Source organism: Chiloscyllium plagiosum, unplaced genomic scaffold (assembly GCF_037043375.1).
Source record: "Chiloscyllium plagiosum isolate Xiang-an unplaced genomic scaffold, Cpla_swu_hap1 HiC_scaffold_7, whole genome shotgun sequence".
NCBI lineage: Eukaryota > Metazoa > Chordata > Chondrichthyes > Orectolobiformes > Hemiscylliidae > Chiloscyllium > Chiloscyllium plagiosum.
Window position 1 is genome coordinate 2,321,005 of NW_028270145.1, and position 24,822 is coordinate 2,345,826.

Genomic DNA, 24,822 nt, shown 5'->3' on the forward strand with positions numbered 1-24,822 from the left:
AAAAACTTAAATGCGAAGGTTTTCCAGAAGCCTTCATCAAAACTTTGAAATGTATTCCTTCTTTCTTCAAACGAAGCTTAGTTTATAAAATGAACATTTTTCATCTGAATAAATCAGCATATTTTAAGTTTACTTTTCATGCACTTGTGAAGATAACCAACAAGCAACATGAAGAGGAGGTGCATTTTGGCCAATTGCTGACATGGAAAATAAATTGATGTCGCTGGAAAATAAATCATTCTGTCAAGATGACATTGCACAAATGCCAACCAGTACTAAATGCTGACAAGAAAGATATTAGTGCTTAAAAAATGGATAATATGCTTTGCCTTCATGGTTAGGATTCTATTTTTTATTTAAAGAAAGTAACAATGTACCAGCCCTTTCTGTGTAATCTCCTGAAAAGGATTTGGAAAGAATCTCTACATGACAAATGTTTAATTGGAAATCCTTACTTCATTCTAAACCTGACGTTCAGCAGCTCTCTGCATATTTTATATCACATGCTTGATCAGGTTACAAAGCTGCATCTTACTATTTGGGATGCTGTCAATCTAAATTGAATGCATTGCACTGATTAATGTTTTAATAGTGAATCAGTTATTGCAATATGTACGTAGTTCTATACATTTGCACAATAATTTTTTTGACTTTATGATACCAAATATAAATTGTGCAACCCAAGAGAAGCCGCAAATAAAGGTGAACATTTGAATAAAATAGCTTATTTTTGTAACATTAGAAATGGTTTGTATTATTAGTTTACATTTCGGGATGTCTGTATACTTACATGACACATTTCAGGGTAAGGTAATTTTGATGAATTGTAATGTCCTCAAGCAAGCTTTTCTCATTTTGTTAAACTGATAGTTTTCTGTCATAGAATATCATTTTCTCTGTACAATTACAAACAATAAAGTCGTGAAACCAATAATCAAAATCTTGTACTGCGTTATTTTGCATAACAATTTGGATAGTGATCAAAAAGTCATCACCCGTATTCCAATTTGTAATAGTTCAAGGAAGTCCAAGTTTGGAGTGCAATTTTGTTTTCACATTGAACCAATAATGTAATTCAACTATTCTGTCAGAAATGTATAAGATTGTGATTTCATCTTGTTCACAATTTAAAACTACTGCTGCTTTCTGTTATGCTTTCCTCAAGAGAGACCCTTCATAGAATGCCACATGGTTCTGCGCACCTTATAATTAACAGTGTAAATATTGTTATCCAATTTTGTGTACAAAACTACATTGTCACAGTTTTAACATGAGTCTGAAATAGTGCATGCATCCAAAATCTGAATTGTCTTCACTTTTAATCGGAGAAATTCATGATACCTCTTAATAAATTTTACATTTTTGTTGTCTTTTAAGTTGATTGAAATGTTTATTATTGTGCCGTTTTGCTTGATATGATTTAGTAAAACTGTCCAATAATCATGTTGCAATATGAAAATATATATTGTCAAATATTCACTTTAAATATACAAAGAATGAAGAGACAATAATTTTCAAATACTTGGAATTTAGCTGAAATTTATAATTGGCTCTAAATTATCATGGTACAATTGATTTAAGTTGTGGGGTAAAAGCTCATGATTGTTTTACTATTGTTAAATCACCTTCATTCATTGCAATAACTTGTGTTTATATATTACCTTTCATATGGTAAAACAAGTATTCCAATATGTGTAGCTATCAGATCTACTAGAAAGTTGATCTGAATCATGTAAGGAAATATTGGGCAAATTATCAAAGTTTGGTGAAAGATGTCATCATTGTTGGTGGTTCCTTGCAGATGAGGATGACTCTGTTCCACTCTCAGGGTCAGTCAGTGGGTAGCTGTACAGACCAATGTGATCACCGCATGCTCAGTTACATGTGGGGCAGGTGGTGGTCATGGGAAGGGGTAGTTGGCGCATCAGTGTGGCAACGGCTCCTTTCACTGCTTTCGCCTGGCTTCCATTGAGGTGCTCAATGCCTTGTCGGATGCTCTTCCACCACCTTGGACGGTGTTGGGCCTAGGTGGGAATGCTGCACTTTGTCAGTGAGGCCTTGAGGGTATCACTGAAGCGCTTCCTTTGTTCACCTGGGGTTCGCTCGCCATTTCAAAGCTGAGAGTAGTGCACCTGTTTGGGGGGTCTCTTGTCAATCACACGGAAGACATGCCCAGCCCATCAGAGCTAAACAAGAGTGGTCAGTGCCTCAATGCTGGGGATGTTGGCCTGGTCGAGGAAGCTGGTATTGATGTGTCTTTCTTTCCAGCGGATTCTCAGTATCTTGCGCAGGCAGCATTGTTGGTACTACTTCAGCAACTGGAGGTGTCTCCGAGCCATATAGGAGGGCATGATCTATCTTGCCAGAATGCTTCACCTCACCAGTCGAGTGGAGCTAACTTACCTAACCTGTGGGAAATCATTCAAAGATGTAGATTTTGAGGAGTATCTTAAAGGACAAGGGAAAATTGGGGAAATTTATGAGATAAGTTCTGGAGCTTAATGCCTAGGCAGCTCAATGCAACTCACTAATATTAAAGGATTAAAATCGGGGATGTGCAAGTGGCCAAGATTGGAGGAGCATATAAATGTTGTGTGATTTGAAAACAATCAGGAGAATTTTTAAATCGAGTCATAGCTGGACTGGAAGCCAATGTAGGTCATCGGGCTCAGAGGTGTTGCTGTTGCTAAGTGCTGCTTGTGCTAAATGCAGAATTTCCTTTTAACTGCCATCATTACACAATGTTGCAGGGCTAAATGGATGGGTGGGTGTGCGCGCAGAAACTGCAATAATTTATATTTAAAATATAAGAAATATCGTGAAACTAGTGTATAAGTTTAGTACTTAAAATGTTTGTGAAGCTTCATAATTATATAAACCTTCATATAACTTGACCTAAACAAACCTAAATTTAGTTCGAAGAATTTGATTCTGTGCCATCATATTTCAGGCAGTTGTATGGCAAAAGGCCAAGGTGTCGGATCACAAAATGGCCCTGTTAACAGTTCTAGGAACTGCTGTGATGGTCAGCATGGTACCTTTTCGACATCATGAGCAAGAACCTGAGGTCAGTAAAAGGTTACATTGATTATGCGCGGGGATAGGAAAAAAAAATCTATGCTCAGCAATTTAATGCAATTTGTTTTCCTTATCAACATGGTGCACTGTAACAGAAAGGAGTGGAAGCTGGGTCTCAAAATTTATTCAAAGCTAATTTAGATGGATTTTTTAAAGGTGAGTGAGTTTAGGTTATGGAGTGGAGAGAGAAACATTGAGATGATACAATCAGATCAATGGTGATCTTATTGTGTGGTAGAGTAGGCTCAAAAGGCCAAATTGCTTATTCCTGCTTCGAACTCCTGCATTTCTATTTTGATCATGTTTTTTTTAAACTAAAACTGCAGAAAACAAATCTGAAATTTGCTTAAAGCATTAGCAATTTGACATTGACCCTTAATTTTAAATGTGCTGATTTTCATTATTGAGGCTACAAGTGCCTGTTTTCATGATGCAATTATTCGTGAACCTGTCAAATATTTGGAGAATAGTTCAACACTTTGCAATTCCCAACAAGAATGAATGTCAGGGCTTCAAGCACACATCAGTCATTAAGGCAAGTCACTCATCACCTGATTCCTCAAAGCTTGTCCATTATTTACAAGACTCAAGTCAGGAGTATGATAGATTATTTTGCATTTGCCTAGATGAGATTACGTCCAACAAAATTTAAAGGTCAATACCATCCAGGACAAGCAATCCATTTTATTGGCACCTCATTATTATGACAGATTGCAGGCAATGTTCCCCAAATTGCTTCCATTCCAAACCCGATCATTAGCTCCTGGATAAGGTGGGTTAAACTGGCTCCTCTTGTTTATTGTCCTGCCTGCTGGATACTTTCCTCCCAGATCCGGGGGGGGGGGGAGGATCCAGCAGACAGGAGGGAAACAAAGGAGCCAGTTTTTATTTTATTGTTTCAGTTATTTTTATATTAAACAATACATTTTGGAATTAAAAGTAAAAAGAAACAGGAAGAATAATGGGAAATGACATCACAGGAAATGACATCACCAACCCAAAGAAACCCAAACATATAAATAGAAAGCAGGAATTATCAACAGTGCTTTGCCTGGAGGCCCACTGAAGATGTTACCTAGTAGGGTGATGAAATGTTTGGAAATGAACATTCCAGCTCAGCGAGCAAACCTACAACCGGAACCTCAACCTGAGCTACAAATCTTCTCAGACTCGCTAAGTAAAAACAAAAGCCTATTAATAAGACATGGTTCTGATCCATTGTCATAATACCACCAAGCCAAGCATGGAATTGTTAACAGTGAGGCCAGCCATTCTTCACATCATGACTGCACTGCCTCTCTGAACATTTTAAGTGCCAATCTCCTGTCTTTTCTCCATAACCCTGCATTTTTTTCTATTATAACAATTGTCCAATCCTCTCTTGAATGCTTCAGTTGAAGCTGCTTCCACCACACCTCCAGGCAGTGCTTTCCATACCCTGACTACTTGCTGTATGAAAAAGTTTCCTTTTCACCTCGCACTTGCAAAATATTTTAAAACTGGTTCTTGATTCATTTAGGAGTAGGAACAGTATCTCTCTACTCTGTCTAGACCCCTCTTGATTTTGAAAATATCATTCAAAGCTCCTTTTAGATTTTTCTTCAAGAAAAACAGTTCCATCTTCTCAAATCTTTCCCAATAATGAAGTGTCTGAGCTCTGGAAATTACAGGTTGTATGAGTCCTAATTTCCAGTATGTTCTTGGTAGATAAGGCACTCCCAAAAGGTACGGAGTCTACAATTCATGTATTTATTTTATTTCAAAACCGGCAATAAAATTTGCACATTGCAGAAATACTTTATTAAATACTATATTGCTCCAAATTGAAGGCAGTGACAATCATTATAGGATAGAAATTTGCTCTAATTTTCTTTTAAATATCTAGGCTGGGAAAGCTCCCCTGATGTGCTTTGGCCATCTACAGCCCTACATCTATAGATGACACCAAAAATGGAGGCGTAGTGGACAGCAAAGAAGGTTACCTCAGATTACAACAAGATCTTAACCAGATGGGCCAATGGGCTGAGAAGTGGCAGATGGAGTTTAATTCAGATAAATGCGAGGTGCTGCATTTTGGGAAAGCAAATCTTAGCAGGACTTATACACTTAATGGTAAGGTCCTAGGGAGTGTTGCTGAACAAAGAGACCTTGGAGTGCAGGTTCATAGCTCCTTGAAAGTGGAGTCGCAGGTAGATAGGATAGTGAAGAAGTCGTTTGGTATGCTTTCCTTTATTGGTCAGAGTACTGAGTACAGGAGTTGGGAGGTCATGTTGCGGCTGTACAGGACATTGGTTAGACCACTGTTGGAATATTGCATGCAATTCTGGTCTCCTTCCTATCAGAAAGATATTGTGAAAGTTGAAAGGGTTCACAAAAGATTTACAAGGATATTGCCAGGGCTGGAGGATTTGAGCTATAGGGAAGAGGCTGAACAGGCTGGGGCAGTTTTCCCTGGAGCGTCGGAGGCTGAGGGGTGACCTTATAGAGGTTTACAAAATTATGAGGGGCATGGAAAGGGTAAATAGACAAAGTCTTTTCCCTGGGGTGGGGGAGTCCAGAACTAGAGGGCATAGGTTTAGGATATCAAGAAATGGTTGGAGGCACTGGATACGACAAAGGCTACGGGCCCTGACAACATTTTGGCAATAGTACTGAACACTTGTGCTTCAGAACCTACCACTCTCCAAGCCAAGCTGTTCCAGTACAGCTTGAACACTGGCATCTACCTAACAAAATGGAAAATTGCCCTGGTATGTATGTCCTGTACACAAAAAGCAGGCAAAATCAAACCTGGCAATTACTGCCCCATCAGTCTGCTCTCAGTCATCAATAAAGTGATGGAAGGTAGTGTTATCAAGCAGCACCTGATCAGCAATACCCTCAGTGATGCCCAGTTTGGATTCTGCCAGGACCACTCAGCACCTGACCTAATTACAGCCTTGGTTCGAACATGGACAAAAGAGCTAAAGTCAAAAAGAGTGGTGAGAGTGACAACCTTTGACATCAAGAACGCATTTGACATCAAGGAGCCTTAGCAAAATGGGTATCAGGGGCAAACTCTCCACTGATTGGAGTTGAACCTGCATATTGGAAGATGACTATGATTGTTAGAGGTCAGTTGTCTCAGAACTCCACTACATCTCTCTAGGAGTTCCTCGGGTTAGTGTCCTTTGCCCAACCATGTTTGGCTGCTTCATCAATGACCTTCCCTTCATAAGGTCAGAAATGGGGATGTTCGCTGATGATTGCACAATGTTCAACATCATTCATGGCTCATAAAGTACTGAAGTATCCATGTTCAAATAGAATCTCAACAGTGTGGAAGCAGGCCATTCGGCCCATCGAATATCATTGTCTCTCTGAAGAGCAACCCACCGAGACCCACCCCCTTCCCGATCCCTGTAGCCCTGCGTTTCCCACAGCTAATGCACCTAACCTGCAAATCCCTTGACACTATGGGCAATTTAGGATGCTGAATCCACCTCATCTGTACACCTTTGGACTGTGCAAGGAAACTGGAGCTCTTGGAGGAAACCCTCGCAGACACATGGAGGGCATGCAAACTCTACACAGACAGTCACCCGAGGATGGAATCAAATCAGATTCCCTGGCACTGTGAGGTAGCAGTGCTAACCACTGAGCCACCGTGCTGCCCATGCAACAAGACCTCGACCATATGCAGCCTTGGACTGATGAGTGACGTAGCATTTGTGGATTCCTGATGAAGGGCTTATGCCTGAAATGTCAATTCTCCTGCTCCTTGGATGCTGCCTCTCTTGCTGTGCTTTTCCTGCACCACACTCCCAATGAAAGCCAGGCAATAACCATCTCTAACAAGAGAGAAAGTAACAACATCCCTTGACATTCAATGATGTCACCATCACTGAAATACCAACTATCAACAGCCTGGGGGTTACCATTGAACTGAATTTTAACTGGATTTTACACACAAACACAGTGACCAGAAGAGCAGGTCAGAGACTAGGAATACTACGGCAAGTAACTCACCTCCTGACTCCCTAAAGTCTGTCCATTGTCTACAAGGCACAAGTCCAGGAGTGTGATGGAATATTCCCCACTTGCCTGGATGAGTCTTGCTCCGACAATATTCAAGAATGACCCATCCAGATAAAAGCAGACGGCTTGATTGGCACCACATCCACATAAATTCACTCCTCCCTCCACTGAGTAGCAGCAGTGTATACCATCTACATGATGCACAACAGAAATTCACCAAAGATTCTGAGGCAGCACCTTCTAAACCCACGACCATTTCCATCTAGAAGGACAAGGGCAGCAGATACACGGGAACACCACCACCTGCAAATTTGCTTCCAAGCCACTCAGCATATGACTTGGAAAGATAATGCCATTTCTTCCCTGAAATCCTCTCTGTTAGCATTGTGGATCAACCTATAGCACCTGAACTGCAGTGATTCAAGGAAACAACTCTCTCCCACCTTCTCAAGGTCAACTGGGGACGGGCAATAAATACTGGCCAGCCAGCAACATCTATAATCCATGAATAAATAAAAAATAAGTCAGCATAAGTCAGTGAGAGGTCATGCCGAACAAATCTAGTGGAATTTTCAAGAAGGTGATTAAGTGTTTGGATGAAGGTATGAGTTATTTATTGGCTCATATATCTACAGATTTCAGCAAGGCCTTTGTCAAGGTCTCACATAGGAAACTGACTGAAAAAAAGATAAAAGCTCATGGGATCCAGGATAAGTTGACAAGTTGGTTCACAAATTGGCTTAGTGACAGGAGACAGTTTGAGAGACGGTGTGAGGCTGTTCGTTTGTGTAACTGAAGTCCAGTATGCAGTGATGTACCTCAGAGATCAGTGCTGGGTGCCATATTGTTTGTTGTAGTCATAAATTTGTGGATGAAAATTTGAGGGAATGATACATACGTTTGCAGATGTCACAAAGATTGGGTAGTTGACAGTTAACAAGAAGAGTCGAAAAGGCACAGCAAGTTAGACAGCATCTGAGAATCAGGAAAGTCCATGTTTTGGGCATAAGCCTTTCATCAGGAATGTGGAGAGTGAAGGGGAAGGGGACTGAGGGATAAATGAGGGTTGGGGGTGTGGCTGGAGGGGAAGGTAGGTGGGATGGCAATAGGTGGATACATGCAGGAAGTGATTGTAATAGGTCAGTGGGAGAGTGGAGCGGATAGGTGGGAGAGAGGTTAGACAGGTAGGTCAGGTCAAGAGGGCGGTGCAGAGTTGGAGCATTGGATCTGGCATGAGATGGAAAGATATGGAAGCTGGTGAAGTCAATCTTGATGCTGTGTGGTCCCAAGGCAGAAGATGAGGCATTCTTCCTCCAGTTGGCAGGTGGCTTTGATTTGGCGGTGGAGGAGGCCCAGGATTTGTATGTGCTTTGGGGGATTGTGAGGGGGAGTGAAGTGGTTGGCCACAGGGCCTTGGGGTCATTTGGTGAGTGCGGACCAGAGGTATTCCCTGACCCATTCTCCGAGTTGGCACTTGGTATCCCTGATGTAGAGGAGACCACATCGAGAGCAACGAATACAGTAAATGAGGAGGGTGGATGTGCAGGAAGATCAGAAGTTACAGGAGGATATAAATGGATTAGTCAAATCGACTGATCAGTGGTAGATGGAATTTAACCTTGATAAATGTAAGCTGATGCACTTTGGAAGAAGAAACAGGATAATGGAGTATTCAGTGATTGACAAGACACTAGGAAGCTCAGATGAAGAGAGGGATCTTAGGTGTTTGTCTACATATCCCTGAAGGTGGCAGGACAGGTTAATAGGGTCGTTAAGAAGGCATGTATGGGATGCTTGCCTTTGTCAATCATGGCATAGATTATAAGAGCAGAGATGACAGATTTTTGGTTACACGACATCTGAAGTACTGTTGCACTTCTGGTCACTATACTGTGGGAAGGAGGTGAATGCACTGGTGTAGGTACAAATGAGATTCACCAAGGTGTTTCCTGGGATGGAGCATTTCAGAGAAGATGGATAAGCTTGCATTGCTTTTCTTTGGAGCAGAGAAGGTTGAAGGGGAACCTGATAGAGGTGTAGAATATTAAGAAGGCCACAGAGCGGATGGGTAGAAAGCAGCTGTTCCCCTTAATTGAAGGATCAATGACAAAGGTGCATAATTTTAAAATGAGAGACAAAAGGGTTTAAAGGGGATTTTAGGAACTATTTTTCACCAGAGGGTAGTAGGGGTCTGGAATGCATTGCCTTGGAAAGTAATTAAGGTAGGAAATCTCACAAACGTTAAGAAGTACTTATGTGAGCACTTGAAGTGTCATGACTTTCTAAGCTTTGGATCTAGTACGGGAATGTGGAACAAGCATAGGTAGTAGTGTACTTCTGGTGGTACTGACTTGTTGGGCTGAAGGAGCCCTTCTGTACTGTATGATTCTACGAATGTAAATTCTAGATGCATGCATGTTTGTCAATGCCAGAAATATTTATTTACTTCTGTACTAGCCTTTTACTTCCAGGTCTTAAACGTTACAATAAGTTTTGCCTTTGTCAAATGCATATACCGTATCCATTATATTCCCTTTGTCCACCTGTTCAATGATTTCCTTGAAGAATTGTGTTAGACCTGTGTTAGACCAATTTTTTCACTTATGGTATTTTCTTATGATATCTAATAGTTTTCCCACTTCCAAAGTAAACCTATTATATATTTATTTTGGTAGAATTATTATGTATTATATTCATAGAATTTGAATTCAGCAAACAATAATTCTGGAATTAGAGGTCTAATGATGACCATGAATCCTTTATCAATTGTTGGAAAATCCCACCTGGTTCACTATTGCCCTTTAGGGAAGGAAACTGCCATCCTTATCTGGTCTGGCCTGCATGTGACTCCAGACCCACAGTAATGTGGTTGATTGTTAACTGCCTTCTGGGCAAATTAGAAATGGGCAAATTAGAAATGGGCAATAAATGCTACCTCGCCAGCAACTCCCACAGCCCATGAATGAATAAAGAAAAGAATATATAATTTCTGCTCTGTCAATACCTTGTCCTATTGTTCCTGCTCTATAGATGCCTTGTTGAAATGTTCCTTTTCCCTATTTTGTGTTATAATGGAAAGAAATGCAAATATGCAAACCTTCAGGTCATGTCAAATAAGTTTGGTAAGTTGAGGTTAGTGCCTTTGATACTTCATCCCTTACCTCTTTTCAGTATCCTGGAGTGCAAATTATCTGACCTGCAGTGCTATCAACTCTGTCCATTTAGTACAGTACTTTTTGAAACATAAAGGAATGGTTTATTCAGATACTTTTGTATATTAATTTAATAAATTGCAATTTTCTTGGATAAAACATTTATTTACCATTGTGGTTTGTCTCAAACTAATTTCCTGTGATGCTTACTCAAAAGTATAAGACAGGATTTACCTCAACAGAGTTGTACCTCAGACATTGTGGAGCTGCTTCCTTTATGTTCATCAGGGCCATTGAAATAAAATCTTAAGCACTCAGCTGGTATTAAACCTACCAGTCTAAAGACTTGGAATAGAAAATTATTTGGAGGTGCTGGTGTTGGAATGGGGTGTACAAAGTTAAAAATCACACAACACCAGGTTTTAGTCCCAACAGGTTTATCTGGAGGCACTAGCTTTTGGAGCGCTGCTCCTTCATCACAACCATCTGATAAAGGAGCAGTGCTCCAAAAGCTAGTGCTTCCAAATAAACCTGTTGGACGATAACCTGGTGTTGCGTGATTTTTAACTTTGAATAGAAAAGATGTCTGGTTGTCATTATGTTACGTCTAGCAGCTGAAAAGATTTTACAACTTTGCATTATACAGCAAACTTTGTTTTAACCGGCATCTTATGAAGTGACACTCTCGAAAACCAGCAAAAGTTATATACCTCAAATACAGGAAGTATTATCGCGATCAACTGATGTCTTTTCGGCATTTTGTTTGAGTTTAAAAGAATTAATAAGCTTTTGTGTACAATGAATAGTAGATTTTAAATTTTAAATTTTAAAAATACTGTTGGATTTTATAAGTTTTAAGGCAAAACTGCATTATTATTGAAGTGATTTATGCTGTAAATAAAGTATAACAGTGACGTGTATACCCCCTGCATTATGTTTCTATTACTTATTGTGTTTTTTATATTGATTGTGGACCATTTGATCAATGGAATATTTGATTAACCAACACGCTGCTGGTCCCATAGGTGCCAATTAAGAAAAAGTTTGTTGTAATACCTGACTGAAAGGGGAGTGAGAGTTGCTCGCAAATGTGATGCAGTGGTAATGTCCCTTCTTCTGAGGCCAGTAGACCCAGGTTGACCCACCTGCTCCAGAGATGTGCAATAGTATTTTTGAACAGGTTATTTAGAAAATATCTATAATACCTTACCATTTGTTGCTGGTTGTCAAAGAGATTTGCAGATCAAACATAACCATCTATTTATTGTAAGTTGGAATGGCAAACTCTTCATTACTAATGAGCATTCAAAGCAAGTCTGATTTTCTGCTTTTCTGACCAAATACTCTGATGTCTTTTTGGCATTTTGTTTGAGTTTAAAAGAATTAATAAGCTTTTATGTACAATGAATAGTAGATTTTAAACTTTAGATTTTAAAAATACTGTTGGATTTTATAAAATCTATTAAGGATTATTAAAAACCAACCTGGGAAACAATACAGCATTGATCAATAGATGTACATATGGCTTTGTGAAAAATTAACTATGCCATAGGAAATACTCAAATTCCTTGCTGGGAAATGATGGCCCATTATCTGTCACCAGCAGTTTCGGGAGTTCTGAAGCTATGCATGGCACTGCCTTGTCCTCTTTAAGTAGACCTAGCAGGGGTTTGTGGACCTGGATGCAAACGCTATCGGGACACCTGTGGGCTAATACTACCCTGATGCTTTAAGGGGAGGCATTGCATGTCAATACCACATCTTGGCCATGCCCATAGTGCTAGGTGCATTAGTCAGAGGGAAATGTGTCTGGGTGGGTTACTCTTCGGAGGGTCAGTGTGGACTGGTTGGGCCGAAGGACCTGTTTCCACACTGTAGGGAATCTAATCTAATCTAATCTTGCTTGGGATCATAGTGTGCCAACAACATAAAGGATGATAGCTGTTTCTTTACTTCATTGAAAGCTATGGATTGGTTGCATGACCATTTCTAAGACTGACCTTTTTTTGTAAAGAGTTGATGGAGTTGTGCCAGGATGGAGGCGAGATTATGGATGAGCTTTCCATAATAGTTCATGTAACCTCAATTGCAAGTACTCATGTCCAACTGCACGAAAGGCAGGCCAGCTTTGCATATAAATCCTCTATGTGAGGGATTGGGTATTTATCCAGCTGCGAAAAGCTGTTTACCAATAGTTTAAAATCCTCACAAAGGCAAACTGACCCTCTACTACCACTGCTGCCCATTCTGCAAACTGGACTGTTTTGATGATTCCTTCACTTTCCAGCCTTCTGATTTCTGCTTCCACTTTTGTTCATAATGCAAATGGCACTGGATGGGGCCTTGCAGAACCATTCCACGAATTGCTTACCGGTCAACATGCAAGGTGGCCTTCGCTCCTTTGATAGACCTTCCTGAAGAACTTACAGGTATTTAATTAGAACTTCACTCAGACAGCCATTTTTGAATTGAAAGATGTTCAGCCAATCTAGATGGATTTTTCTCAACCAATTTTGCCCCAACAAGCTTGGGCCTGAGCCTTTTACTATGATCATTGGTAACTGAACCAGCTGCTTCTCATAAGAGATTGGAACCGAAGTTGTGCACTTAATCTGGAAAGGTTTTCTGTTATAGGTTCTCAGTCTAGCCAATGTCTTATCCAAACTTAAGGGTTGGAGTCCAGATTTTAAATTTTATTAAAGACTGGTTCTGCAATCACTGAAATGGGTGCATGGTATTGACCTCCATTAGAACTTGGTGACCATTTAGCCAGATGTTTATTTTGATTGTTTCTGATTTGGATGTTGCTAAGTAATTTAAATGTCCCAAACACATATAGGTGGGTCTTCTAGGGTGTGCACTCTCCTGGATACTGGCCTATAAGTTCTCTTACTCAGTTTAGGTCTAGTGCGATACTCTTGCTGTCTGACGTCTGGATACTGGCAGCAAGTACTATGACTTGCTAGTCTGGATCCTGAAGACAATTCTAACCATTTGGCCTAGGCTTGGCTTTGTTTTGGGGTTTTGCTGTTGGCTGGACCTAAAGTGCCTTTGTTCAGGCTATGTCCTGAGTGAAGCTATGAAACTGCCTTGGTGTTCCCAAGCTCAGTCAGACTGGTGAGGGTGTCCACTTCTGTTGAAATACTCTTCAAATCATATACTCCACTTGTTGCGTTTTCAAATGATAAAGCCAGTTGTAGTGCCTGTTTGAAGTCCAGTTGGGTTTCAGCTAGCGGGCACTTTTGCATGGTTACATCATTAATCCTACATACTCCAAACCAAAGTCATGTGCCTCTGCTAGTAATCTTAACCTTGTCAAAGATCCCAATATGTATCCCCCATTTCTCAAATTGCTGAGTAAAACTGATAGCATCTCAGAATTAGAGGAGGCTTGGTGTCACAATATTCCTTAACTAAATCTGCCAACTCTTGAAAGGTTTTAATATCTGGTGCCACAGAGAAAGTAACATTTGCAATAACTGAAAAAGCTGCGTGTCCACAAGCTTTCAGGAGAATTACATGTTGTTTTGCATCTGGCCCAATGCCATTTGCTTGAAAACAAATACATTCTTTCCACAAACTGGGCCGTGTCTTTGATGGCAGGATCATATGAGTCAAGCTTTCCGAATAACAGTATGATGCCAGAAATGCTTACCCCAACTCAAAGACGATTGTTGCAGCAAATTTCTTCAAGACCGCCTTTCTATTGTCCACTGAAATAATCCCATAGAGGCCATCACCCTTTGCCAGCTCTCAGTGTGAACAGAACCCCTGATAACCCTGTTGTTTTTTTTTTCCTGTTTATATTTTTATTAATTTTATTAAACAAATTACAAAAACAGTTTCCTAAAGGTAACAGAACAAGTAAATAAGGTAGTTAAAAAGGCATGTAGGATATATTTCTTTACAAGCCAAGAAACAGAATGCAAGTGCAGGGTGATTAAGCTAGAACTGTCAAATAAACCGTCCAGGCCACAGCCAAATGAAGCATACAGTTCGGTCACTGTGTTGTAGGAGAATGTGATTACAAACAAACAAACAGTTACATTTACAGTTGCATACAAGAGACAGCAATTTTACAAGGGAGAGGAGCAGCAAAGCCAGGCCCCCAAACCCTACCATTGAAACAGTTTACAGGGACATGAGGACAAACCTCAAATCCCAGTTTCACATAAAGATATAAAGAGACAACAATGACAGTTGTACATTACACAGTACTGTTACATACAAAAGTGCAGACAATACAGACCCAGCAAGCCCCCGCCCCTCCCACCTTCCGACCACTCTAAGGCAGCCCGCCCCTACCCACCTTCCGGTTATAACCCTGGTTGTTTTTTTTTTGTTTTTTTTTTGCAGGTGTGAGACACAGTGAAAGACACAAAGTGCACAAATCTTTATTCATTTTCCACCACCAGGAAGATAGGAAAACACCCGGGTGGCCAGTGACAAACACCGCCCTTCACATCAAAGGGCAGTGCTGTGTGATCAAAACAGTGAGGGGGAGGATAGGGACTAAATCAAAATAGAGTTGGAGGGAGAAATGATGCACTCCACTCCCTGCGGCGCCCACCTCTCCCTGAACAACTCCAGGGTGTTGGTGGACACCACGTGCTCCTTCTCCAAGGACACCCGGGCTCTAACGTAACCGTGGAAGAGGGGCAGGTATAACCCTGTTATACCTGTCAGCCAGAGCTTCCTGATTGGACCAGATTAACAGCCCTAATCAGGGAACTCATTTTACAAGGTCCATCTGGCTTACAATCACTACAGATGTCATTGACTCTATGCACTGTTTGCAGACACAGCTTGTAAATTTGCAAAGAATTCCATTCCTTTAATGTCCAGTTAGTGAGAGGCCATATTCAGCACATCATGCAAGTCAATGCCCACATATTAGCATCTATGAAAAGCCAGAAAGTGACTACTAGGCAACAGGGACTATTAGCTAACTACATGTCTTAACTCCTACACAGGCTGCACATATTTAACCTGAGCTAAACTGTTGGACAAAATGTCATTGAGCAGACCATTAACATGTTTAAGCAATTCTTCTGTTGTCTGGACCTCTGAAAGAACCTTGCATAATTCATCAAGAGTGTATGGCCCAAAGCATTATGGTCTCTTGTGTGCTACACAACATTGCTGTAATCACATTCTCCTACAACACAGTGACCGAACTGTATGCTTAATTTGACAGTTCTAGCTTAATCACCCTGCACTTGCATTCTGTTTCTTGGCTTGTAAAGAAATATATCCTACATGCCTTTTTAACTACCTTATTTACTTGTTCTGTTACCTTTAGGAATATATACTTCAAAGTTCCTCTGTTCCTTCACACTTCTCACTGTCCAGCCATTTATTCTGTAAGTGCTTGCCCAGTTTGTCCTCCTGGAGTACATGATGTCATATTTCTCCAGTCTGGATTCCATTTACTACTATTTTGTCCAGTCCATTGCAATCTTTATGCTGTCTGTACTGTGTTTCCTCACTTACAACCAAACAACCAATTTTTATATCATATGAATCATACCTATTACCTTCAGATCTAAATTATTGATATTAATAAAAGTATAGGACTCCATATTGAGCCTTTAGAACCCACTGGAAGCAACATTACCATTACTGAATCACACTCAAACATTTCCTTTTGCTTTCCAGTCTAGATTTTCCCCTCTCCATTGGATCCCATGGACTTACGTTTCTGATAAGTCTGTCCCATTGTACCTTGTCAAAAACCTTGTTATAATGTAGATTGCATCAAACTAACCCTAACTGTTATCCACTCTCCTGGTTCCTCCTCAAAAAGTTCCATCAAGCTTTCAGCCACAATGTTGCCTTAACAAATGCATGCTGATTGTCTTTGATTAATCAGTTCCTTTCCAAATGATGAGTTATTCTATTTAATAGAACATTTTTAACAGTTTGCTCACAACCAAGGTAAGGCTGACTGGCTTATAGTTAATCAACCTATTCTATCCCATCTTGAAAATACTGTCTTGTTTAAGCAACATGCTACTGCTTGCCCTTTTCACTGAGGTTCCGTATCCCCTCAAGAAGTCACTGTAGTTTTTTAAATTATCGATGATTGCAAATTTTCATAGGAAAGGTAACAAAATATCTGTGGGCAGCTTAATAAAGTGAGCATCGTTTATTTGCCAGGAGCTGCAGAATCAAGGCCATTGTGTTGGATGTTATGTGCAATGAGATGGTACGATGGCTCACCCTGGATGTTTTATTAGAAGTAGTTTCAGAAAATTATTTGCCCACTAGAATTTATGCTGTTCAGCTAGAAATATACATATACCTACACAGCAGTCCATTTGCACCCTGGCAGCTTGGGAATAAAGTTATTAAGAGCTGACAAATGTGTTCTGACTGTAGCATGGAACCTTCACTAATTGCTAAAATAACTATGGAAACATTGCAGCCTGTCTTTTTTATTAATTTGATAATTACTTCCAAAAAAAGTTAAAGAATAATGAACATTGACATGTTACTTGCACATTTTCTTTAGGCAAAATGTTTTTCTCTGGCTAATGACTTTTTAAAATGTTGTGTGAACGTAAAAATGATGCATTGTAATAGTAGAAAATAGTTTCTGCTTCGGTTCTGTTCTTTAAAGTGTCTCCAGTTAAACAATTTTAAACTCAGCTATGATCCACTCACTTAAATATAACTCTATATTTCCTGAAATTAAAAAAAAATTGCTGCTTAATTTTGATGGAGACATTTGTTACAAGTATAAATTTAGAAACTATACAAAGATTAAACTTAAGCTTCAAGTGGTTTAAGTTGGAATTGGTTAAAAATGAGTAATCACCTCGACTGTGTCACCTTTGGCACTGCCCTCTAACCTTGACAGTTATTAATTTACACAAACTCCCCTTAGGATTTGTTCAATAAAGTTCAACACTGCAGCATTTTTGTTTGAATTAAGTGTATACTTACAACTTTAAATAAATTTCTTAACTTCAGAATTTTAAAAGAAATTAAGTGGAATTTGTATAGTGAATTAAAAAAAGTATGGGTAGAGTTGTTTAGAATGAATAGATAACAGAAAAAAATACCTACCAACTCCCTTGATTTCAGTGCAAAAAACTTGTGTTTCGCAAGTTCATTTTTTTAACTATTGCTTCAATGTTGAATATATATAAAATTAACCAATAAACATTTTAATGATGTGATATGCATAACTTTCCAAATATAGTTAAAAATACACAAAAATAAAAACTTAGATTGGATAGGATAAATAAACAAAGTGTTTTCCTGGGGTCGAGGAGTCCAGAACTAGAGGGCATAGGTTTAGGGTGAGAGGGGAAATATACAAAAGAGACCTAAGGGGCAACTTTTTCATGCTGAGGGTGGTGCGTGTCTGGAATGAGTTGCCAGAGGATGTGGTGGAGGCTGGTACAATTGCAACATTTAAGAGGCATTTGGATGGGTATATGAATTGGAAGGGTTTGGAGAGATATGGGCCGGGTGCTGGTAGGTGGGACTAGATTGGGTTGGGATATCTGGTCGGCATGGACAGGTTGGACCGAAGGGTCTGTTTCCATGCTGTACATCTCTATGACTCTATAACTGCCTGTGCATTTCTGGTAAGAAATCTAACTGGAGACTTAATTTCCCATCTGCTGCAGCAGATAGACAACCATCTGATTTTAATGTCTGTGAATGAAGTGTGTAATAATATTTCTGAACAGATTAATTAGAAGTTATCAAAATTCTCCTGATGGGCTGTTGTGGTGCAGTGGTAGAATCCCTACCTTTGAACCGGGGGGCCTGGTTTCAAGTCCCACAAGATTTAGAGGTGTATCATAACATCTCTGAACAGTTGCTTAGAAAATATTTAAATCCAACTGTTTAACTTGCACCAATTTCTTGTAAAACGGTTGGGGGGTTGCAGCAGAAAATTCATATCCCAGACACCGTGCAGTGATAACATGAGGCAAAACTGGCAGGCTAACATTCTTCTCCCAGCTTTGGTATGGGAATGAGATTATAATGGGAGACTTAAGCTTCCTATAAAGAGCATAATGGATTATTCCTGTTATATCAGACGATAAGTATAGAGCAACATACTTGATTAATATTTTAATCTGCCATCTCTATGTTTAATGTAAGTTAACTGAATACAGCAACTGTAAAACAAAAATTAAGTGCAATGCATATTTTGTCCTTCAAACCAGAAGGATCTCAACTTATATAAATGTAAGGCCAGAGTGCCTCTCAGAGAGTAAGATGAAGAATGCAGGTGGTGGGAATGCAAAAGCGGTCACTGTGATTGGAAGATGTTTTGTGAAAATAAATGTCCAGCTATTTTTAAAAAAATATTGAAATAAATATAGTGAATGTATCAGTCACATTGTAACCCAATGGTGCATGTCTGACAGATATTTTCTTTCTGACCTTCATGTTTACTCAATAGTACCCTTCGCCTATATGCATTCCAGCATTGGGTCAGATGGTGGAAAGGTGTAGTAATTACTACTAAATTAGATAATATAGAAAATTATTGATCTGCAGATCAATAATTCCAGATAATGTTGAGATGCAGCAGAAGTAGTATCGGGAAAAAAAACAATGTGTATATGTTGGGCAACTGTGTCTTGGAAATTTAAATTGTAATTATAAAATAATGTTATCAAGAGCCCCTTAATTCTGTAATTGACACAAGCAATTACATAGTTACAAATACAGTAGGCAGCTTTTGCTGATTAGTTCAAATTATGTGATTACAATGATTTGACATTTTTCGATTTTCATTTGGGGAGACTCTTTGTGGATCTATTTAAGGGGAAAAGCTGCAGACAACCCTTACTGTTCTAAACCTAGTTGCTAAGATATACGAGTGATTGATAGGCCCTCTGAATGATTTTTGTTTCCTCCTCAGAAACACCTGGACTTCTGCTTTTGGGTCTCCTGGTGATATATTTGATTTAGTTGAATCACCATGGAAAGTTGCAAGGCCAAACCTATGTGATTTCACTGTTATGTAGAGTGAGTTAGAGCTCTTTTATAAACATTGTATTGGTAACAGTACAATTGTTACATTTGTGGGTTTTTCTTTCTGGGATTCACAGATTTTCCTTAGTGGTTTCCTGCCTAAGCCAGGTTCTAACCCCTCCTCAACAAGTCTTATCAGCCCTGACAGAAGTTTCATCTCTGTTAATTCCAGACCTGTTCATCACAAGGAAATAATGAAGGTAGGTTAATAACCTAATGATACTTATGCTTACCTGTTTTTCTAGAGTGCAATAAATGTTCCTTCCAGTGAAGAATTTTCTTACCTTGGTATAAGGCAGGTATAAATTGTCTCATATAGGCTGAGGTAGGACATTGAGTTATATGCATGGTAGACCTTGAGATCAAACCTTTGCATTATTTCTATATTTACTTAAAGGGCGCAAAAGGGCAGATTTGGTTGACTTTTGTCTGCTATCATTGCGATATTATGGTTTTCAATCAATTTAATATTGACTTGAACCCATATTTACCTGAGCAAGAACTAACCTAATGGATATTGCAGTAATTGTTTTATTATTGATTCTAATTGACTAAATTGGTTGTGTTTTATACTTGGACACAAAAACACAACTTACTATATGTACATTTTTGAGTTTCAATGCTTCTGCTTCATTGTCCTGTCAATTTTTAAATTAAAATACTGTGATTTCTCAACTTATCCCTGAAAGCTACTGCAGTTGAAATATGTCTGATTTTGCAAATAATAACTCAGATGTTATCTGAGCAGCATGGTGGCTCAGTGGTTCGCAGTACTGCCTCAGCGCCAGGGACCCGGGTTTGATTCCATCCTCGGGAAACTGTGTGGAGTTTGCACATTCTCCCTGTGTGTGCATGGGTTTCCTCTGGGTGCTCTGGTTTCCTCCCACAGTGCGCAGGTTAAGTGAATTGGCTATGGTAAATTGCCCATAGTGTTGAGGGATGTGTAGGTTAGATGCATTAGTCAGAGGAATTGTAAAAGTAATAGGGGTAAGGGAATTGGTGTGGGTGGGATACTTTTAGGAGGGTTGATGTGGACTTGTTGGGCCGAATGGCCTATTTCTACTCTGTAGGGATTCTATGATTCCATGAGATGTGAGTTCACTCTATTTTTGCAACGTATGTGCAATTTCAGTTTGGCTGTAGTGGAATTAAATTAGAAGATTTTACGTATCTCAGGTTTATTTATATAATTTGTTAATGTAGTAAACTACATGTTAGGATAAACTAATTGGATAATAGGGTGGAACTTGCTTGCCAGCACTGATTTTCTTTTCAATGCTTCTGCTTCATCGTCCTGAAAAACCTAACAGCGTGGCTAATACCTAGTTAGGTCTGAATTATCTGAATCATTTTTGGATTCTTTCTTTTTAAAAAGATACGAAATTGAAACAGAGTCTTCTGCAATATATTATTCAGAAAGCAGCATGTTTAGTATTTTTGATATCTATTCTGCAGTGATTTTAACATTTGACATCATAATCTGCAACTTTTCAATAAACGGACTGTAGTTTATTTTCAAGATGAGAAGTCTGGTTCTTTAAACCTATAGGTCCAACATTCTTATCTTTGTGAATTGATATTATTATAATTATTGCTTTTGGATGAAGCAGATTATTCCACACATTATATATCTTCATTTATGAATGGGATGCAATATTTAGACTGTGTTTTGACATCTAGCTTTGGTTCATTTGTTGAAATATTTTATCGTAGCACGTTGAAAAGACAAGACTTTAACTAGTTCTTCACTAGATCTTTAGGTCGGCTAACATAAGCGAAAAGTCACTGAATTGGAATTGATACAAAGTTACTTCACAAGGATGTTCAGTGTGTTTTTCTGAACAAAACATTTGTTCTAATATCCTCAGAAGATATTGCTTGGGATGTCCTGTACAGATAGATTAACTTATTTTTTGGTTGAATTTTGCAGTTGGTTCGGCAGTACTACAGCTCTCAATCCCAGAAGGATTCTGCACATATGCGTTATCCAGTTTTCTTCTTGAATATCTCTGTTCCGGCCTCAGTTGTCGATGTTAATTTAAAACCAGATAAAACTCAAGTAATGTTTCACAACAAGGTGAGATGCACTTGAAAATATCTTTTTATTGTTATCATTAACAGATTAGGTTTGAAGACCATTTGACATTGAAATGGAACCCCTTATAAAATAACTTTACATTAAGTTTCCTTAAGACCAAAAGGCATAAAAGTGTAACTGAACCTCTCAGCCTATCAAGTCTGCTCCACCATTCAGTGAGATCATAGCTCATTTGATCATTCTCAACTCTACTTTCCTGCCTTTTCACACCCTGGATTCCTTTACTGATTAAAGATATATCTATCTCAGCCTTAAATATACTTAACAACCCAGCCTCAAAAGCCCCCTGCAGCAAAGAATTCTACAGATTTACTACTCTCTGAGCGAGGATGTGGCTGGGCCAAATTCCACATCTCTGTTCTCCCCAACAGAGCTAGGCAACAACCTTGCCCTCTGATGAACTGTCAACTACGCATCTCTGTCTTAAATGTGTGGCACCTTGTTCTGTGATAATACCCTTTGGTTCTGGACTTTTTGACAAGGGAAAGGTTTCATTAAGTTAAGCACTATCGTATTTATTGGCCCAAAAATGACAACTCCAGAACAATACTAAGCACAACACATGTAGCTTTAAAATTTGCAATTGACTCTATTGTGTATAATGTTTTATCGGGATCTTAAGTTTTTAAGTGCCGATCAGAGGATGGATTATAACTTGCCCCAGCCTGTTCAGCCTCTCCGTGTAGCTCAGATCCTCCAACCCTGGCAATATTCTTGTAAATCTTTTCTGAACCTTTCAAGTTTCACAAAATCTTTCCGATAGGAAGGAGACTAGAATTACACGCAATATTCCAACAGTGGCCTAACCAATGTCCTGTACAGGCGCAACATGACCTCCCAACTCCTGTACTCAATACTCTGACCAATAAAGGAAAGCATACCAAACGCCTTCTTCACTATGCTATCTACCTGCGACTCCACTTTCAAGGAGCTATGAACCTGCACTCCAAAGTCTCTTTGTTCAGCAACACTCCCCAGGACCTTACCATTAAGTGTATAAGTCCTGCTAAGATTTGCTTTCCCAAAATGCAGCACCTCGCATTTATCTGAATTAAACTCGGTCTGCCACTTCTCAGCCCATTGGCCCATCTGGTCCAGATCCTGTTGTAATCTGAGGTAATCCTCTTTGCTGTCCACTACACCTCCAATTTTGGTGTCATCTGCAAACTTACTAACTGTACCTCTTATGCTCGCATGCAAATCATTTATGTAAATGACAAAAAGTAGAGGGCCCAGCACCGATCCTTGCGGCACTCCTCTGGTCACAGGCCTCCAGTCTGAAAAACAACCCTCCACCAACACCCTCTGTTTTCTACCTTTGAGCAAGTTCTGTATCCAAATGGCTAGTTCTCCCTGTATTCCATGAGATCTGACCTTGCTAATCAGTCTCCCATGGGGAACCTTGTCGAACGCCTTACTGAAGTCCATATAGGTCACATCTACTGCTCTGCCCTCATCAATTTTCTTTGTTACTTCTTCAAAAAAATTCAACCAAGTTTGTGAGACATGATTTCCCACGCACAAAGCCACGTTGACTATCCCAACAGTCCTTGCCTTTCCAAATACATGTACATCCTGTCCCTCAGGATTCCCTCCAACAACTTGCCCACCACCGAGGTCAGGCTCACCAATCTATAGTTCCCTGGCTTGCCTTTACCGCCCTTCTTAAACAGTGGGACCACATTTGCCAACCTCCAGTCTTCGGGCACCTCACCTGTGACTATCGATGATACAAATATCTCAGCAAGAGGCCCAGCAGTCACTTCTCTAGCTTCCCACAGAGTTCTCGGGTACACCTGATCAGGTCCTGGGGATTTATCCACCTTTAACTGTTTCAAGACATCCAGCACTTTCTCCTCTGTAATCTGGACATTTTGCAAGATGTCACCATCTATTTCCCTACAGTCTATATCTTCCATATCCAACCTATTTCCATGCCGGTGAAGAACATGCCCTGGTGATTCTCGGTAACTGTTCCTCACCCCTTCCAGAATCATCGACAGAAAGGCTTTCAAGAATTTTTTAACAGCTACTTCTTTCCAATTTTGATCATTTCTTCTACCATGTTGCAAGACAAAGTAGTGACAAGGGAATGCAATTTAACTTTGAGATTCATTTCCAATTTAAATATACTTTTGATTAGCCTGTTAGTAATTTTAGCCTGTACATAAGTGGGATTTTCATTAAGTCAGCCAGATCAGAGGAAAATCCACCCATGAGATTATACTGAAGAGTGTGACTTAAAATATTCTAGGTCTGTTTTTGGCTCCACCAAGTGAGTTTTGAATTGTAACTCAAAAGTGGCCTGGAGTTCAAATAAAAGATGTTTATGCTGACTTTGTTTTGGTTTTCGATATAATTTGTATTGATATATTGAAACACTTCTTGAAGAAATAATAAAATTGGTGCTCTGCATAAAATGTTTTGTTTTAAATCTTCTGTCACCAGGAGGCCATTTTGCTTGCCATTGAGAAGGTATTGATTTCTGTTTATGGTCAACTTGCTGGAAATGGAACTGATGAATCATCCTCTGAATGTTTGAAAGAAACTGGACATGTTCACAATGGTGAGATAAATCACTGTGGTCTAACACCAGAGATATCTCAAATTTCAGACACAATGTACACTGGTTCCAACAAAACCTCGTTTTCCAATGACATTTCTCCTGCAGCTGATGATATAAATGAGAATTTTGACAACAGCATTGCTCAGACTCATTTCCAAGAAACACCTCTTCCGTCTGAGGATAGATCATCAACTTCTGTCTCAGAATTTGATGTGATGTTTTCACGGGATGATGATGATATCGTTTTAAAGAATCATTCTCACATAAATAATGCAGTACATCCAGAAATAGATAATGATCCAACCCTGCCCCCTGTGGCGTTAAGTGAACAGATTTCAGTTGCAAAAGACTGTGCTGAACTAACTGCTGATAACTGGAGTATGGGACATGGGATGAAGGATTCTGTAGAACAAATGTTTGAGCCTGTAAAATTGTTCGTGCCCAAAGACACTTCAGACCAAATGCAAATAAATTGTAATGAAACCAAACAGCAAAACTCAATTAACAGTAGCCCAACCAATGACCCAAATAAAAAGTCTCCTAATGTAGTAAAGGAGAAGATTGGACAGATCACTATATATGACCTGATCAGCAATCGCACTGTCAAAAAATGTCGGTCAGCCTCTACTCTTTTCATGCAAGAAATTCGACCCAAACTGTTGGCAGAGAACCCAAGGGCTAATCTGCCAGATGTCAGCATGAAACTTGAAGAGATGTGGAAAAACCTGAATGAGGATGAGAAAAAAAAGTAAGTTTCCAAATTAAATCTTTTGAGTTCATACCCTACTTGTTTCCATTCTCTGTGACTCATTGGATGCAGTGTAAATCCCATTACTTGAAATATAAAGTGGAAAATTATTTTTGGCATGTTAGAGACGCCATGCAGGCAGGCTGTATTGTTAAAA

General features: G+C 39.4%; 1 protein-coding gene across 4 annotated transcripts in view; it reads left to right on the plus strand.

Annotated features, from left to right (window-relative positions):
* pms1 (PMS1 homolog 1, mismatch repair system component) overlaps positions 1-24,822 on the plus strand; it is a 113,648-nt gene that overhangs the window by 52,990 nt on the left and 35,836 nt on the right. For all 4 annotated transcript variants that reach the window (XR_015757575.1, XM_043692840.2, XM_043692842.2 and 1 more), the window contains exons 6-9: positions 2,951-3,067; positions 19,331-19,453; positions 21,184-21,330; positions 23,800-24,665. Coding sequence is in view for 3 of the 4 variants with exons in the window: in XM_043692840.2 (XP_043548775.1) it covers positions 2,951-3,067; positions 19,331-19,453; positions 21,184-21,330; positions 23,800-24,665 (1,253 nt within the window). In the remaining variant the exon portion in view is untranslated. The remainder of the gene's footprint in view (positions 1-2,950; positions 3,068-19,330; positions 19,454-21,183; positions 21,331-23,799; positions 24,666-24,822) is intronic.